Genomic DNA, 18,139 nt, shown 5'->3' with positions numbered 1-18,139 from the left:
GAGAATGAGACGGACGTTGCAGGGCTGTGCTCCTTTGGCAAATATTTAAGTTGTGACCGTGTGGGTGAAGGTGGAGGAGCCTGTGAACTGTGGAGGAACTATGATAGTGACATAAAGACAGTAACGAACATGCAAACTTTACAGAGAATCAAAACAAAAGAATATATAACCACATATTTACACTATAACCACGCTGCATGGATGTCAGTCTGAGGTCATAGGTCAGAAAGAAATGACTAGAATAATGGAATGATATGTACCTTAATGTTGAAAGAAGTGTTTGTTGTTTAACCGAAGACTGAAATGCAGGATGTCCTGCTACATCTGGTCCCATCTTGCGGCATGCAGGTCAGCCTGCTTTTCCAACCTGCGTATAACACTTTGCAAGGTGTGTCATGCAAATATTAACAAAGTTGAGAGAGCACAAACATGACAGTTTAGGGACAACTGACAGAAAAAGGCACATTCTAAATATAAGTGCTACGTTCTTTGTACAAAATGATGTGCTTAGGCTGGGACGGCGCTGTTGCCCCACAGCAAGGCGGTCCTGGGTTCAAGACCTGGCTGGGGCAGGGAGTCTGCATGTTCTCCCTGTGTCTGCATTGTTTATCTCCGGGTACTCCGGCTTCCTCCCACAATGCAAATGTATGTCAGCCCTGTGATGATCTGGTGCCGCTCGCCTAGTGTAAGCTGGGACCGGCTCCAGCCCGCCCAGACCCAGAAAAGAATAGGCGTTTACATATGATGGATGGATATTAATAAATATAGTCTTTTTTTTTTAAAAAATAAGGAAAATAAGGTCCCCTAGAACACTGTTTGAAGCTGGAAAGGTGGCAGGGTCCGCCACATATAAACAAATTCTGAAAGGGTGTTGTCCATTAAGGTCAGTTTGCTTTAAAAGACAAAGACGTTTGTTTACTTAGTTTGTTTAGGTATTTAAAAAAAAAGTCAATAAATAAAAGAGTCAATAAATTAAAACGTCTTCCCCAAAACGACATTGTACATCTTTAATGAAAACACCTTTCTAATCATCTCGTCGTTGTCACATTTCCGACAGCCCTCGAAGGCACCGTTTGACAAACGCTCCTCAATCCCGTAGCGCGCACGCGGTGCACGATGCTGTCGTCATCAGTACATACAGGAAGTAATGGTCGGCTGTCTGGTGAACGGGCAGCGGAGGAAAAAGAGCCGAAGAAAGAAGCGACACAACAATGACATCTGAGCTCCAGCCGGCCGCGGGACGTCTGTGAGCCGAAGACAGAACGACTTCCGCGGTGAGTAAGACGCGAACCGAGCCGCTCGCTGGTTCCGAAACAGGTCCAGGTCGCCTCATCGATCTGTGATGGCATCTGTGTTAACCTCTGAGCTGCTGGCAGGACAGGGACAGGGGCTGACACACAGACTAACACACACACGCAGATGGGCTGTCTGCTTCAGAAAACACCCAGAACACAGAGTTTGTAGTAGTAATGTGATTAATGAAGGTGTTGCAGTTCAGAGCTTTAGTGAATAACCAGAGTGGGGATGCCCGAGGTCCACTTTAAGGCCTCTCTGATGGTACCAGATGTATGCAACTACATGAGAAAATATTCAGATATTGTGGTTCTGTTCACCATGCAGCAGTTTGTCTTTGGATAAACCCTCCTCTGAAATCAGCTCCTCGTTGTGATGCACATCTGTTTGGCCATGGAGAAGTTTAGGACTCTGCCTTACAGCAAGAAGTGAACTATTTATGGGCCCCACACACACACACACACACACACACACACACACACTCTCACTCTCTCTCTCTCTCTCTCTCTCTCTCTCTATCTCTCTCTCCTTGATCTGCCTCCTTTGAAGCCCGGCTCCCCAGGTGTCACCCTTTTATGGCGGCACAGAGGTCAGAACAGAGATACCCAATATTTTCACTCCGCAGTCACTCACGACGTGATGACTGAGTCTTAACTCAAGCAGCTGCGTAAAAATAGTCCCTGCTGGACTAAAAAAAAAAAGGTGCTCATCAGATAGTGAATCGGCAGCAAATTAGGTAATCGATCCATCATTTAGATTGATCTTGACGGCAAAAAATCTCCAGTTCCAGGTGCTCAAATGTCATTTTCTTCTTCATTTTCTCTGTTGTATGTTACTGTACGATGGATGTCATTAGTTTTGAACAAAAACAAATATTGAGATGATGACACGATGGACATTTTTCACACTTTTTTGGACCAAAGAATTCATATCTAAATGAATAAAATGAGTACGTCTATACTTTTCGTGCGTGCTCTTGTTTAGCCAGCCAATTAAATATCCGACCTATTTAAGCATCGTTACTAAAGGATGAAGTCACCCGAAATTGAACAACCTCATTATCTTGTTAGCCTCTCTGGAGCTTCACAGCAAAACATTTTTGCAACATTCTTCCTGAACAGCTGAAGCAAATAGACATTAAAAAACTTAAAATGGCTCCATACAGCTCATAATTTGGTGAAGAGAAGAGTGAAAGTGTCCAGAATCATCCAAAAATATGTGTTTTTGTCCAAAATCGCCGGTTCAAAAACTAAGGACATCCAATGTACGGTGACATAAAACAGGGAAAAAGAAGAAAATCTGCACATTTGAGCAACCTGGAACTAGAGGTTCTTTGGCGTTTGTGCCGATTGGTTTTTTCCGAAGCTCCAGAAAAGTGTGGTGGGCTGCAAAACATCAGCTGACGCGGTAATTACTGAATATTATCCTGTAGTTATCTTTAAAAATTGAAATGCAGAAATCCTCAAACATTGCTGCATCCTTGCACACCTCCCACACACCTCTGTGCAAACTGTATCGCAGAGCTTTATCTCAATCATCGCGTTGCCCAACCCTGCATTTGTTGTGCGTTGTGCAACATTCTGACTTTTAAACGTTTGCCGGTTTCAAAGTCAGTCGCCTGTCGATTAATCTTAGTCTTGGAAAACATTCTTGAGAAGTTCAGTAAGTTATTAATTGATGATCCTGCAATTAAAAGAAAGTCCCGGCTCATTTTTTCCAACTGCTCTGCTGCTGTAATCAGGCAGATCTCTGGCCTCCAGTCCACCCACAGAACTGATTGTGTCACAGAAACACCTCCAGTGTGTAGGCTTTAGGTTAGAGCTCTCTGCAGGTAACAAATGTTTTCCTAACCTCTGTCACCTGGCCGCTCAAAGGCCTCTATGATGAATGATAACTTAATGAATTGCTTGCCTCCTGCGAGGTTTGCCCCTTTGGACTGGATCAGTAATCCTCGAAAGTCTAGTTAAAGTTCACTAGAGTTGTAACGAGCCCAGTCATGGTTGCACTGCAAATAATCCGTGAGCGGACAGAGAGGACGAGAGCTCGGCCGAGGTTTGTGCTTCGGAGGTAAACTTCATGACACAGGATCAGCGTTCTGGCAGGAGGAGGCGACGAGGTAAGCCTTGTTGAATTTAAAGAAAAAAAAAAAGTTGAGCCACTTGTTGGTGTCGGTGCAGGGATTTTAAACAGGGTAGTTTTCATCATTACAGGCCCCGATATTGCTGCCATAATGGACTGCTGTTTGGCTTGGGGGCCCTCTTATGAAAGGGGCTTTCAGCTCCTGAGCGACTTTCGGAGAAATTCAGCCGTGTTTTGGCCGCAGTGTGACGCTCCTGAGTTCCCTGGAATTCGGTTGCGAGTAGATGGCACACAGCATCTGCTCTGTCGAGCCTGCTGGTGCCCCTTCAAACGCAGAGAGCAAGAGCGTACAAGAGAATGCAGATTTCCCTTTCTGCTTATAGTATCACGTAATTCCTTTATTACACCTATGACTCCTTGTTCAGACTGACCCTTGTGTCATTTTCTTTTTACGCTGAGTTTTATTCTTCCCATGTCTGTATTTATGTCAGTTGCCTCCTTCCATGAAGTGCCTAGTGATGTTTTTCCTCCTGAAGGGGACAATAAAAAGTTACCTCTTAACGTGCTCTTTAACCGTTAAGTTTGTAGCAGCGAGCACATCAAAAAACAATTTGATACACGCACAATTGATAAAAGCTCCCAGGAAAGTTTCACTGGTTGAATTTTAGTCCTCTTCAATACATTTTCTTGATTAATTAACCAATAATTTGGTCTCTCGAATGTCCAATGAAACATGTCCATTGGAAAGTCTTCAGATCTCTTGTGTTGTTTGTTCAACTGTCATAAACAAACCAATATGCAATATATATTTAATGCAAAGCAAAGAAAATCAAAGAAATCAAATAGTTGCCGATAAATGTGTCTTTTTCCCCCAATCATTAAATAATTTGAGCTGTTAATGGAAAAGGCCATTTAGGAAAAAGTCAGTGCTCATTTTGAAGTTGGCTGTAGCTAACACAATCAATTTCATTTATTGATTAATCTGTTGATAATATTGTGAGTAAATTATTAACTGGTCCATCTATAAAATGGTAGAAAAACTGGTCACCGCCTCCAACACGAAGGCGAGGCGTGTTTATTTGTACAGCACAATTCAGACACAAGGCAACTCAAAGTGCTTTACAGGGGCAGAAAAGATGTTCAACTGTCAAAGATACAAAACGGAGCAAAGCGGTAAATCATGACAGTCAGACAAACTGCACTTTTTGCTTTATAAATAACTACAAATTGATTATTCAGATTTGACAAATCAGAGCAGTGTAAGTGGTGCAGGATCAGCCGGGTGGTCCTGCATTTCCTGATTTACCTGTTCACAGCTCCCCTTCCTTCATTGTCACTGAATCAGCTCCTCCCAGCCTCCACGCTGGCATGAGGGCCACCTGTTCCTCTCCCAACCTTAAGCCGGCCTACTTCCTACTTCTTGTCACTTTACATACACTCAACCTGAGCTCTTACTAGAATTTAGAATAAGACTGCAAGTAAAGGATGACTGAAGGCTCGGCCTGCCATCGGGACTAAAGATCTGATGTAGAGGAGAACAGAGTCTACGTATGGAGAGTATGTACGGTTAGATCGAGTTTTATTATCCAAATGTGACTGATTGCAGTCATTGAGGCTTGGTCAGAGTGATGATTGAAAGAAACCTGTTTGACTTCAGGTAACTTATTTTGTTCAACGTTTATTAAGCCAGTTGTCTCTGCAAACCTGTGCTCAGGGTGTTCAAGCTGAAGCTGTTGTAGCAGCTATTTCCAGACAGCTACAGCTCAGCTTACTATGGTTTGTTTTTCCCGATTAAAAAAACCACCCTGCATATCTTGACTTAATGACCTGTATTTAATTTTAAAACATTTAAGTGAGACTATGTAACTTAAAAAAAAAAATCCTTTCACAAGCAAATGGTGTGACTGGTTGTTTTAGTTGCTAAATGTTTGGCATTATATCCGTCGACCATCGTGGTTTTTTGGAGCCAGAGGGGACGGTGTTTGGATGAAAAGATCAGAAGGTGGATCTGAATGAGAAACCGAAGACGCACCTTTAAGTATATCATGCATAATCGCTTATTTTACTCTGAATGGAACCATAATTCACAAAATTAACTTGCATGCTGTGTTGAAATTTTTTTTAGATTTCCATCTGAAACCAGTGGAGTTGCCCCCTGCTGGCCATTAGAGAGAATGCAGGATTAAAGTACTTGCTCTTTGGCTTCAGTTTTTTAGACCTGGAAACTCCAGCCATGTTCTATACAGCCCATGGTTTCACTGTGTTTTGCATGTACCGTTATCCCGTCACCTGAGGAAACAGTCGCTACTGTTCAGGACCAATGTCATGGTGAAATGGAAGTTCCAGGAAGGTTAAATATTACTGAAAGTGGAATATGTCGACTTGGACGATATGGTAATGTACAGAGATGCGGGTAGCTCAAGGGGCTTTCATCACAGGCAATCATCACAGCATACGACACCCTCTGTCCTTGGATGCTTGATGCTGATAAGAAAAATCTCCCCCCAAATAAACAATGGAATAAACCTCAAGAAGCGCAGCTGAGGATTTATGTCTCTCCCAGGATCGACAGACAGAAATAGATGCTGTGTCATAGTAAGATGACATTGTGGCAAATGGAGATAGATGGTAAACAAATATGAAGATTGTGGTTCCGGGAGGATGTCAAACAACTTCCAGGTGTCACCCAGTAAATCAGGTCCTCGGGGGGACCTTGTGGCCAATGGATAAGCACAAAGGAACGTATTACCGTAAGAGCACGTAGCTTAATAGATTCATTGAGGCTGAGGCCACTCCGCTGAAAGGATAATGGTAATGGATACAAAGCCTGAGGTAATCAAAGAGGACTGTTTGCCTCCGAACACGACTCCCTAAGCCACATTGTTGGCCTGATATCAGACAGTATTGTCAAACTGTTACACTGCTGGACCGAGGCCACCACATTGCTGTCAGGAGGAAGAAGATAAAAACATAGATTACATATGTTTATGCACAGTTTTTTTAAGCCACGAACAACCCTGATCTAAGAATCATCGTCGATCATCCGCCAATTATTAAATGTCTGAACAAAGATGAGGCCTCGCCTTTTCTTTTTGATAGTCCGCTGCCCCGTTGTGTGTTGTTCAAATGGACTTATCTTCTCTCTCCATTGTCCTCCAGGTCCCGCCAGGCCTCCGTCCTCCATGCCTGCTTCCCCAGGCTACACTCAACTGGAGCAGAATGAACCTATGAACAATCTGCGGATCTCTGTCGGAGGCCTACCCATGTTGGCTTCCATGGCCAACACGACGGACCCTCGCTTCCGCCTTAAGTGGAAGCCCATTGTGGCGGTGGCCGTCTCGCTGGCCTTGCTCCTTCTCCTCATGCACTTGAGCTCGGGGTTGCGCTCCCACTCCTACAGCTCACATGGCTGGAGAGCCGGTCACAGTGACGCCCAGCATCCAGGTTCCGATTACAACGACACCTACCCTCTCAGTCCACCCGAGCACACGCCGCTGGGCACCCGCTACCGCATTGGGATCATCGCCGACCTGGACACAAACTCTCGCAGTGACAAGAAGCTGACGTGGTTCAGCTACATGCGGCGGGGTTACCTGTTGGTGTCCCAAAGTGGTGACAAGCTAGCAGTGGAATGGGATGCGGACAGGGTGGTGCTGGAAAGCCACCTGTCGGAGAAGGGCAGGGGTATGGAGCTGTCTGAGCTGGTGGTGTTCAACGGGAAGCTCTACAGCGTCGATGACAGGACGGGCATCGTCTACCACATAGACGGTGACAAAGCTGTTCCGTGGGTTATCTTAACTGATGGCGACGGCAACGTTGCCAAAGGTCAGTATTGCATTATTCTGCTACATCCTGTAATCCAGTATGTTACATAATTATGACTTTAAAAGGAATTACTATGTTTTTTTTTATCAAAGTTGAGGGAATACAGCCTGACCCCTGCTTTGGGAACCATTTGATTACTATCTAACTGTTTAAACCGCACCTAAACATGAATTCATCAGTATTAATAATCTAATCATGTAACATATAATAAAACTAAATGAACACTTGAGAATTCATTTGTAATTAAGGGCTTCAATGCAGGAATCTTGATTGGATGCTGAATTTGTACTTATACTGAAGTACTCATGTACTTTCTCCTGAAAGGGTTCAAAGCTGAGTGGCTGGCAGTGAAGGACAAGCACCTGTACGTCGGCGGTCTGGGGAAAGAGTGGACCACGACTGAAGGCGTGTTCGTCAACAACAACCCAGAGTGGGTGAAAGTCATAGGCTTCAGGGGGGATGTGCAACACGAGAACTGGGTGCCCAAGTACAATTCTCTGAAGTCTGCCGCAGGGATAGAGCCTCCAGGTGAGGATTTAACTTCAGGCTTGCTCATGATCGCGTCCGATTTCTTTCTCTATGTTGAGCGTATTCCTCTTTCTCCGCAGGGTATCTCATCCACGAGTCGGCAGCGTGGAGTGACTCCCTGCAGCGCTGGTTTTTCCTCCCCCGCCGCGCCAGCAAGGAGCGCTACGAGGAGACGGCAGACGAGCGTCGCGCCACGAACCTCGCCCTTAGCTGCTCGCCGGATTTCAAAGACATCATTGTAAGCCGAGTGGGTCCTCTTAACCCCACTCACGGTTTCTCCTCCTTCAAGTTCGTCCCCAACACGGACGACCAGATCATTCTGGCTCTCAAGTCGGAGGAGGACGCCGGGAATATTGCGACGTACATCATGGCCTTCACACTCGACGGACGCATCCTTTTGCCTGAAACCAAGATCGGGGATGTGAAATACGAGGGTTTGGAGTTCATATAGACTGAGAGACTTGCTCTTGAGGCCACTGCACTGTTGTTCTCTTTATGTTTACAATCCAGTCACATTCAAGGTGACTGAACTCGCTGTTTTCTCGCCGAGTTTGTAAAGGACACAACTCCAACCCGTAAAGGATCATCTTCCGTAGAAATAAAACAAGAATGGGCTATCTGAGACTGTTAATTACAGTCCTAGTTTAGAGAAATTTCTAGTCGAAACAGACAAAGACAGCATGTCTGGTGGTGGCTCTTTTTCTTCCAGGGGCCAAATGCGGCCCTAAACAGCACTGTAGCCTTTCTTATAATGAATGTACAAAATAATGATTCATCAGACTGTGATTTTTTTATTTTTCTCTCCTTGGAGCATACACTTTCATGCACATACTGTACACTCTCAAAAGCTCAAAGGTTCTTACCCCTTTGCTCCATGTTAAACATCATTCAGTACACACCAAACATGTTGAGGCCTGTTTTTATTCTGCATAGATCTCGTTATTTGACGGACATTCTGGTGAAAAATTAATAATATTGTATGTAATGTTTTTTGGTGGGATGAGTAAAGCCTTGATTCTTATTTTCCGAGTCTTGCCGTTGAATTTTCATTTGGACCTCTCTGCTACACTTGTTCAGCAAAAATGGGAGATAACCTTTTCCTCAAACAATACCCGATCGTGTTGTGCAACACCCCGATTTTTTTCTTTTCATGTGAAACGAAACTTAGGGAAAAGCAGTCGGAGTAGAGAAGTGAATACAACCGGTTCTGGTTTTGGCAGGACTTTAAAAGGGGGGAGATTTGTGTCAGAGACCTCAGAAGGGAGAAGCACACTTGAGGACGACAGCATTTCACATCAGAAGGTAACGTGACATTTTTGCCTTAAAGTTTGAACTTTATTGTTTAATGCACAGATGTAGGATAGTTGCATATTGAAATAAATTAAATTTCACCTTGATGAAAAAAAGTTGAGTACAGGAGAAAGCTAATGTGGTTTTATCATCACCCTTTGAAGCTGCAAATATGATGCTTGTACGCAAAAAAAACCCAAAAAACAAAAAACCCACTACAGTTTGACAAGCGCTGTCAGAAGAATTCAAGAAAAATCATCTGTAAATGTAGAGAAGAATTAGCCTGTTTCTAATGTTGCATCTTCTTTGTCATTGTCTTGTCTATGTCAGAGTCGAAACTGGTTGTTGAAAATGCTCACTCATCAAAAACTATGCGCTCTGTGGCTTCTGGTACTTGTTCTCGACACTGGAAGCGCATTCAAATTGAGCTTTTTCAGTAAGTCTTCTGAAACGTATATCGCGTTTTTGTAAAAACTATTAACATGCTTACAATTTTACCTTGTCTCTATGTGCCTTCTGCAAATATATTCTGACCGTGCTCATTCATTAAAAACGTACCTAAGTTTGTTTAACCTCTCTGCCCTTATTCCACACCCGTGTGTGCGTACAGAAAGAAAACCTGAGCCACAAGAAGGTGAGGTGAGGCTGTTTGGATCCAAGAATGCTTCAGAGGGCCGTGTGGAAGTGTACCACGAAGGGGAATGGGGCACGGTGTGTGACGACGGTTGGGACTTGGCTGAGGCCCAGGTGGTGTGTCGTCAGCTCAACTTCCCCGGAGCCAAATCTGTTGTCATTGGAAAGGACTACGGAGAAGGTGCCCTCTACTTCTATTTATCCCCCACCAGAGGGCAGTGTGATTATTATAATGACTGAGAAGTTGTGAGTTGAGGTTTAACACAAGCAGCACAACAAATCAAACCATCAAAAAGGTCACCATTAACACATTTATTCCCTTTCTTTTTTTCCCTCTCAGCAAATGGACCGATTTGGTTGGATGATATGAAATGTGAGGGCACGGAGAAACGTCTGTCTTCTTGTAGTTTCTTGAACTGGGCAGTAACTGACTGCTCCCACAAAGAGGATGTTGGAGTTATTTGTGAACCAGCCACTACCGGTACGTATCTAAACTCTTACAAGGTGAAGGCGCCTTAATATTAAAGACATGATCCAGTTTAAATAAAATGGATTCTGTTTGATCAGTCCAATCCCATCAATCTGCATACAAATGTCACAAGGGCCTTACTTGAGTAAAAAGTAAAGATACCGCCTTAAAATAGAACTTCGGAAAAAGTGAAAGTCTCTCATATGAATAGTGCTCGAGTAAAAATCTTAAAATATATTTTATGAAAAGTAATTAATTATTAAAATACATTTTCTGGCAATAACTTTATGCCATTATTTTGGCCTTCCTATAACGACCTTGAGAGTCTGTCTGATAAAACATTTTTAATGACAATGGTGAAGACGCAAAGCAGGAAAAATAAGTGGAAGTTGCACTAAATGGGTGAAATGGGTGGTATAGTTTCTGGCTTGAAGGGATTCCCCTTCCTTTCTATGTTTCCCTTCTTGCACACTGATTAGTTTAGCTGAATAGCAATCAAGAGTGAATTCTACAAGCAATTTGAATGTCTAAAGTTGGGCTTCTTGTATGCAGATTGATGAGAACGGGTTGGTGTGGTCGCTGCTTATTACTCTTCATGCTCATTTTCATTCTGACCATTTGTGATTCCAGACACAAACATGACCCCCGTTGATGCAACATACTCGCTGGACCACACCTTCAGTCTGTCCGATGAACTCGGACAAATCTTCGACCGCGGCAATGGCTGTGATTTCCTGATCTTGCTCCGGATCGAGACTGGATTACAGGAGGAGGGGAGCCCGGAGACAACGATTTGTACGCACAAGTTGATCCTCTCAAAATTCCCTCTCTTTAATGCTTCAGAGGAGACAACTAGCATCACGGTCAGCATCAGCCAGGCTTGCCAACCGCATTTCACCTCCTTTATCAGGTAAACTGAATGTCCTGTCCTGTCCTTTTAGATACAGACACTTTCAAAATCAGTTGAAAGAAAAATTGAATAAACACTCCACGATCTGTTTCTCAATAGGTACATTTACACCCGCAAGGTTGATGTGACCTTCTCCTCAGTGCAGTGCCTCCACTGGATGGCTTCGAAGTTTGGGGTGAAGCCGCTGATGGAGGTAACAGGCCGGCTGTTCACTAAGATCCTTCCAGAGGACGCTTCGTTTCACACCCAGGTGTCTCTTTACGAATATGCAAATGAGACTGGGGACTTGGTCCTCCAGGAGAACTGTATGCAGTTTCTGGCCTGGAACTACCAGAATCTGAATAAGTCCCCTGCTTGGACCAGCCTCTCCTTTGAGGTCCTTCAAGCTCTTCTATCCCGCTCAGACCTTGTGGTGCCAGATGAGTATTTTGTTCTTCAGACTCTGGAGAGCTGGATCACAGAGAAGGGCAACTCAACAAGTATGGAGAGCCAGGTTGACTTGTTGAGTCGCATTCGTTTCCCCATGATCCCTGCTGAGAAACTGTATGAACTACAGTCCAAGTCTTCTCTCTACAGCATTCACAAGGATGTGTATCATGAAAACATATTCAAAGCATTCGAATTTAATATTCTGCTCTTTAGCAGTCGTCTTTCTGACACAAAGTTCAACAAAGAGGACGATTGTTACCATCCTAGGATCTACATCACTAAGCCATGGAGCACTGATATTGACCCTTCAAGGATAGGTGAGACAGATCCAGTCCAACTTCACTATCCTTCGTACATGGGAGGGAGACGTTACAGTGACTATAGATACCAGCCAATTCCTACGATTCCACCTATCAGTCCACGCAGCCGAACCATAACCGAGTCGTTCAGCACACCTATCCACAACAGCCTGATCTTTCAGGACAAGACGGTTCAATGGAAGGCAAATGTCTTGAAGAGCCAACAAGGGTGTTCACGCCTTAGTCTGACCTGCAACTCGTTCCCTGCGGCGAGGCTCTCTCTGCAAAGCAGCACGGGGCAGAGAAACGTCCTCTTTCGTAACCGGCTCCTGGTGATGTGCCAAGACAAGTACGTCTCTCAGGTGCAGGACTTCAAGGATAACATGGCTCATACCACTGTGAATGACACCCACATTGTTTCGTATCCCTGTCCTGAAGCCCAGTTCACCTACCGCTTTGTAGTGAGACCAGATTACAACTAATTCAACAGCAGGATCAGACTAAATAATTCTCACACGTGGTCAATGAATCTGCCTTATACTCAATCGATTGCAGTGGTACTCCAATATTATCTCTGTGATTTTCTGTTTTGATTAGCTTCAAATCAATTATATGACTGTGCTTTCATATCCTCACCTGATTTCCTCAGGAAAAAAAATGTAAAAGGCAAATAAATAAAGTGATTTTCAGATCATTTTCTGTGTCAGCTCTGTTGGTCCTTCACCCAAGCAACCAAAAATGTAACTCTAGATATGAGAGACATGAAACATAAACAGGGCCTAGTTGGACGGATGCAAAATGAATCAGTTCTTGTGAGGCCAAATGTTGTAATATAGGTTTATCTATATGTGCTGTCATGACCTGAGATATTTTGCTGGTGTCCTGTTCACTGAAAAATAATATGGTTAATATATTATCACTATATGAGACTTATTTAAACTCTTAAGGTCACTGACGGCAGGGCCTCGTTAACAATGATGGGGAGTAAGCGTTTAAAATGACGTAACAGATACAAAATATCATAAAAGTTATAATATGCTAAAACCATTCAATTAAAACAGGTATGAACAGGCGCTGAAAGGTTAATAATCACCTCTTTAAATTCTCCAAATGGCATCAAAGTATATTTTAGGGTGCTTCGTAAAGACCTCCAAGCAGCCGGGGCATAGAAACCAAAAGCAGATCTTTTGAGTTCAGCGCAAACTCCCGACAACACTTGGGATGAAAGCCAGTCATTTCACTGAGTGTGATAAAGACCAGAGGGCCAATGAAGCATAGCAGATGTATACAAAGGCAACTTCCCAATAAGGTCCTCGTACATAAACAAATACAAATGTCTATCACGTCTAACATCCACATCCACTGCCACATTCACAGCACAACAACACTGTTCAAATCATCTGCCCCCTCAAGCTGCTGCCAGTTTGTTGCACTAGCTAACTTTGCTAATGCTAGCTACAGTCACGTTGCGAACACGAGCAAGCGTTTTTAACTTTGCCACGGTGGCTAGCTAACGTAAGGGCGATGCATTACACTTGGTGTATACTGTAGATCTCAGACATTTGTATGTGGAAACTACCAAGACTGTTGATCGCTGACAAAACTCAGATACCACATGATACCAACAACGTTATACTATTTGCTCATCAACCTTATTAGAAGCTGCAACCAACAATCATTACACAGAGATAAACAAGACAATAATTTTGGACCAGACAAAGATTGTAAAATTATCAATTCACAATCACAATAATGTAATAATAATAATAAGTACTTTTGTTCTGCACCTTTAAACAAGCTCTGTGGATTTATTATTTAAAAAAATATATTGTGTACATAGAAATATTGTCAATATTTTTGAAGTATCTGCCCTGACCGTATGCTTTAAGTCTTCTGCTATCCTCCCATACCTTAAATCCCTGTGAAACAAAACTCTCACTTATCATCCCCACTTCTCCCCAACAGAGTAAAAACTTCAAACATGTTGGCTTTATTTTCTCCATCATTAAATAAGTTACTGGATGTGAAAGGGTTTGTTTTTGCATGGGTTTGATTAAGGATGGTATCAGTTTCCTCCTCATGAATCATGGAATCTCCCCAAGCTGTTGTGTTTTCACCACACACCAGACTGTCTTCAAGCCTTTCCCGCATGTCTGCTTCCCACATCTGACAGTCACACTTTGACAACATTCAGGCCTACATGCCTGGGCAGGTGGGATAAAAAGCCACAAAACATAACACACAGTGACTCACGGCTTTCTGAGAAGCGCAATCGCCTGAGACTGTTAACAAATTGTGACGTTATAAAAAGAATACTGATCAGACGCAAAGATTACATGATCACTGTGTATATATTGTAGATGACTCCTCCGCATGCAATCATGCTTCAGTGCCGTACAAACTCCAACAAACGGTCCAGTCAAACACAGGAGAGAGTAGAGCAACTGTGATTCATTCACCACTAATCGTGCGCAGGTGTAGTGAATTCACCCGGATGTCAGGAGGAAAAGGTCAGATATTTCATCACAGGACTGTAAAATTTCATACAGCTGTCATTTCATTGTTGTGTCATTTTTTACCCACGAAATAATTGATTTTTCATGTCATGACGTGCTTTGTTTGTTTGGTTTGCCCCAGTATTTCGAAATTCTATCTAGTGGTTTTTGTGAACAGTGCTTTAGGAAACCGCTTAACCCTTCGAACTCCAGTTTCCTCTCAAAATGTCCCAATTTCCCCTTACGTCAGAAAAAAAAATTAAGTGTGTAGTGATAACAAAAACACGCATGTCAACAGGAGACACCTAGAGACCATCTTATGACGGAGCCCCCCAAGCCCTAACACACGTCATCGGCTGTCATGCAGATACAGGGCCACTTATTTATCATTACTACATTTTCAAATGATTATCTTTCGAATTCAGTCAGCCATCTTGACCTCAACTACACACCTATAAAGTCCTGGCTGCGTCCAAAATAAAACATCTGTCCACCGTTAAAACTGCCGAAGTCTCTTTTAAAACTAATTCAGTTAAAGTGAAACTCTCACCAAAATGCAACCTAGGCTTTTTTTGTGAATGTATATGAGTCAAACCTACATGTAAAAGCCTAATTACGACGAAAGAGACACATTTTTAAGATTTACTGTATTATAGTTTTCAGGTCAAGCTCATTTTCAATGGGAGTTCAAGGGGCACCTATACGCTAGCATCAAAATTGCTTTAAAACATTAAGAAGGCTCGACACAACATGAAACTTTGCTCATAGTATCACCAGGGTCTCTACACAAGAACACATTGAGAACATTGTTTGCGTACACAGAAATAGAAGGTTTTTGAACAACTCACCTCAGCTTGTTCTGCTAGCTGCGGTCATGGCAGCCGAGAAGTAACGATCTCCGAATGCGACGTAACCTTGAGGAGAGTTAAGGTGGACCGCTACTGTCTTCCAGCAACAACTATCCACGTTATATCTCATGTGACTTTTCCAGCTTTTAATTTTAGTATTTTCTTATACGAGGCTCATTTTTCAACTTCAAGGTCAATATTGTTTTTCGCTGACAACAAAACAATGAATTATCATGCATAAATCATGCATTTATATGGAGCTAAGCTTTAGGAGCGGTCCACCTTAACCCTCATCTATGTTATGTCACATTCGGAAATCAACAATCGTCAAAAAACTCTCTCTTCAAAGAGACTTTGGCAGGTTTAACTGTGGACAGATGTTTTATTTTATAGGTATGTAGTTGAGGTCAAGATGGCAGACTGAATTTGACGATAATCATTTGAAGATGTAGTTATGACAAATGGGTGGCCCTGCATCTGAAAGACAATGTGTTGACGTGTGTTTTGACTTGGTAGATTCCAAAATAAGATGGTCTTTAGGTGTCTGCTGTTGTTGCGCGTGTTTTTGTTATCGCTACACACTTCATTTTTTTTTCTGACGTAAGGGGGAATTGTGAAATTATGAGAGGAAACTGAGAAGAAACTGAGAAGAAAATGTTTTCTAACGTAATGGAAAATTGTGAAATTTTGAGAGGGAACTGGAGTTCAAGAGGTGAACTCCAGGGATTCACCCCTTGAACCCCTTGAACTCCAGTCCCTTCTCAGAATTTCACAATTTTACACCTATAAAATACGATAGAAAACATTTTCTTCCAGCCAGGCTAAGCTAGCAAATTTGCTACAAATTGACATAGCCAACTGCCCAGTTATTGTCTTAACATTTACAAATTTATTGTTAGCATTAGCACAGTTAGGAAACTTACTGAGGTATTAACGGCAGGGTGGTGTGTCTTCAAGTGTCTCTTTAGGTTGGTTGTTTTCACCTATTTTGTGGAAGCACATTTCCGCCAAATTAATATGAAATCTTAATCTTGATAAATGATTAATTATTACATAGAAATTCAAAATTGATAGAAGTCAAAATTACAAAATAAAGTCACAATTATGTGCAGAAAATAGAATTTTGTCTAAATTTTGAGATAAAGAGTGATTATTCTGTGATTAAAAAGTCAAAAGCAGGACATAAATTCAAATTTTTAAGAAATTTTTTGATAAATTTGGACTTTTTATCTCACTGTTTTGACTTGCCATGTGAATATTTTTTTCATCAAGCTTAGTTTTCATCTTTTTCTTTTTTTAATGTGCTCTGAATTGCCTTTCTTTGTGTTTTCCTTCCTGCCAAAGTATTAATAAAGTGCGTACATTTTAGTCCTGTCATGTCTCGTCAACGTAAACAAAACATATCTTCTGTCATGATTTTTATTATCAAAGACATATTTTTCTCTCATTAATTTCTGGTCTTGGTTATGAAAAATGGTGATTGACAAACATTTTTTCTAAACTAACAGTGTAGCATATTTGCCACAAACCCTTTGAGATGAGTTGAGAACAAAGAAAACTACATTAATATTAAACTTGTCAGGCTTCATGAGCTTCATTCTTTTATGGTTAGGGTTAGCTTCACATGCTGGATGTACTGAGGGGGCTGAAGAAGTGTTAAAAACTTTTATCAACACCAATTTGCTGTTTGAATGGCTCATAATTTCAAGCGCCTCCCCAGACATCTTAGTCACGGTCTGGGAGCGCCGTAGTGCTATAGAGGAAATGACTCTACAATAATTTACATGTTGTTTGACCAGCAGGAACCTGCTACGTACAAGTGAAAGTTCCCTTTACGTGGAGGCGTAAGATTCCACAGAAACCAACTCAAGACTGTGACGGCGCTTTGAGGACACCGTTAACAGATTCACTGACTAATTGTTGGAACCACACTGAGGCCAGTTGCGACAGCATGACCCCGGAAGCCTTAATGGGCTCTTTGTCTTTTTAAACAGATGCTTTCCTCCTGTCCCTGAGGTGAATTCGCTAAGGCTGATTCACTGTCACCAATAAAATGTGAATAGCTGCACTGATGAATGGAAAATGATGGGAATTACCCCTGGGCGGTGGCTCGGTCACATCAAAACAAAGACGGTAAAGGGGAGGGGGCGGACATACAACAGGCGAAGGATGGTCGAAAAAGCTACAAGGTGGTCAGGCGAGAGGGTGGGAGTCAGAGGATGTGGGTCAGTGCCACAGCACCCACCAGTTCCCGCAATGAGACCCTCTTTTTTTCTGTCCTGCCGGGCACTTCCTTCAGAGAGTATTCCTGGCCTTGCAAGTCTGTAATTTAGGGGCTGGAGGTTCAGGCCATTCCTAAGCCCCTTTTGGCGTTTGTAGTGGGTAATGTACACAGGGGGTTGCTTACATTGCACTTCTTTGACAAATCCGCCCTCTTTCAACAAATTAAAGCCAAATGTTGATACAATAATCCAGATCTCAGCTGGTGAGTAAAACCCCTGTTCTAAAGGGAGAGTTGCAGTGTGGGAAATAGCTCCGAATGGTCATGCTGTGAGGTCATTCGAAATATGCCCAGGAGCCGGGGACACGGCAGCGATCTGAGCAGAGCCCACCACATCAGTCGGCATCTCGGTGCAAAGGAAGCCGACTGTTTGGACAGGGGGCGGCAGGCTTTGCCCAGAAGAAGGCGCCTGCTGTTCCTCTGATGCCTTCAGTAAACTTTGGAAAGAGACGGAAGCGTACTTTCTACTCATTTCAGTCTCGGATGTGTCACTTCCCTTTCATGTGTCTTAATTTCAGCCCCACGCCCAACATCTGTGTTGTTTGTCGCGTTACGTCTTTTGTGTCTGGCAACTTCCACTCTTCATGCGACGAGTCACGCCGGGTTGCAAAATTTCGAAAGGTTTTGGGAATTTTCCTTATCGTGCTGTAGCGTTCTTGATCCTAAGCTACAGGCAAAGATTAGATGAATGATATTTCCACTTCAGCAAAGAGATTAGTCACATTACAAAGATGCACATTAAGTAGGTTGTCCCATTTTT

General features: G+C 42.8%; 2 protein-coding genes across 4 annotated transcripts; both read left to right on the top strand.

Moving 5' to 3' along the window:
* The first annotated feature begins 1,112 nt into the window (after window positions 1–1,112).
* On the top strand, window positions 1,113–8,746 carry cant1a (calcium activated nucleotidase 1a). 3 transcript variants are annotated; one of them, XM_030408483.1, is made up of 4 exons: window positions 1,113–1,274; window positions 6,532–7,197; window positions 7,522–7,725; window positions 7,806–8,746. In XM_030408483.1, the coding sequence occupies exons 2-4, from the start codon at window positions 6,555–6,557 to the stop codon at window positions 8,174–8,176; spliced, it is 1,218 nt and encodes a 405-aa protein (XP_030264343.1). In that variant the 5' UTR covers window positions 1,113–1,274; window positions 6,532–6,554; the 3' UTR covers window positions 8,177–8,746. The 3 variants fall into 3 exon arrangements, with proteins under 3 accessions (XP_030264343.1, XP_030264341.1, XP_030264342.1); XM_030408481.1 differs by lacking the exon at window positions 1,113–1,274 and adding an exon at window positions 3,254–3,409; XM_030408482.1 differs by lacking the exon at window positions 1,113–1,274 and adding an exon at window positions 4,848–4,929.
* Window positions 8,747–8,892: 146 nt separating this feature from the next.
* lgals3bp.1 (galectin 3 binding protein, tandem duplicate 1) lies at window positions 8,893–12,449 on the top strand. The gene is made up of 6 exons (XM_030408480.1): window positions 8,893–9,027; window positions 9,346–9,451; window positions 9,626–9,829; window positions 9,989–10,129; window positions 10,748–11,027; window positions 11,127–12,449. The coding sequence occupies exons 2-6, from the start codon at window positions 9,367–9,369 to the stop codon at window positions 12,235–12,237; spliced, it is 1,821 nt and encodes a 606-aa protein (XP_030264340.1). The 5' UTR covers window positions 8,893–9,027; window positions 9,346–9,366; the 3' UTR covers window positions 12,238–12,449.
* The last annotated feature ends 5,690 nt before the right edge of the window (window positions 12,450–18,139 follow it).

Source organism: Sparus aurata, chromosome 23 (assembly GCF_900880675.1).
Source record: "Sparus aurata chromosome 23, fSpaAur1.1, whole genome shotgun sequence".
NCBI classification, from domain to species: Eukaryota; Metazoa; Chordata; class Actinopteri; order Spariformes; family Sparidae; genus Sparus; species Sparus aurata.
The sequence above is the reverse complement of the archived record's forward strand: the minus strand, read 5'-3'. Positions and strand labels throughout refer to the sequence as shown.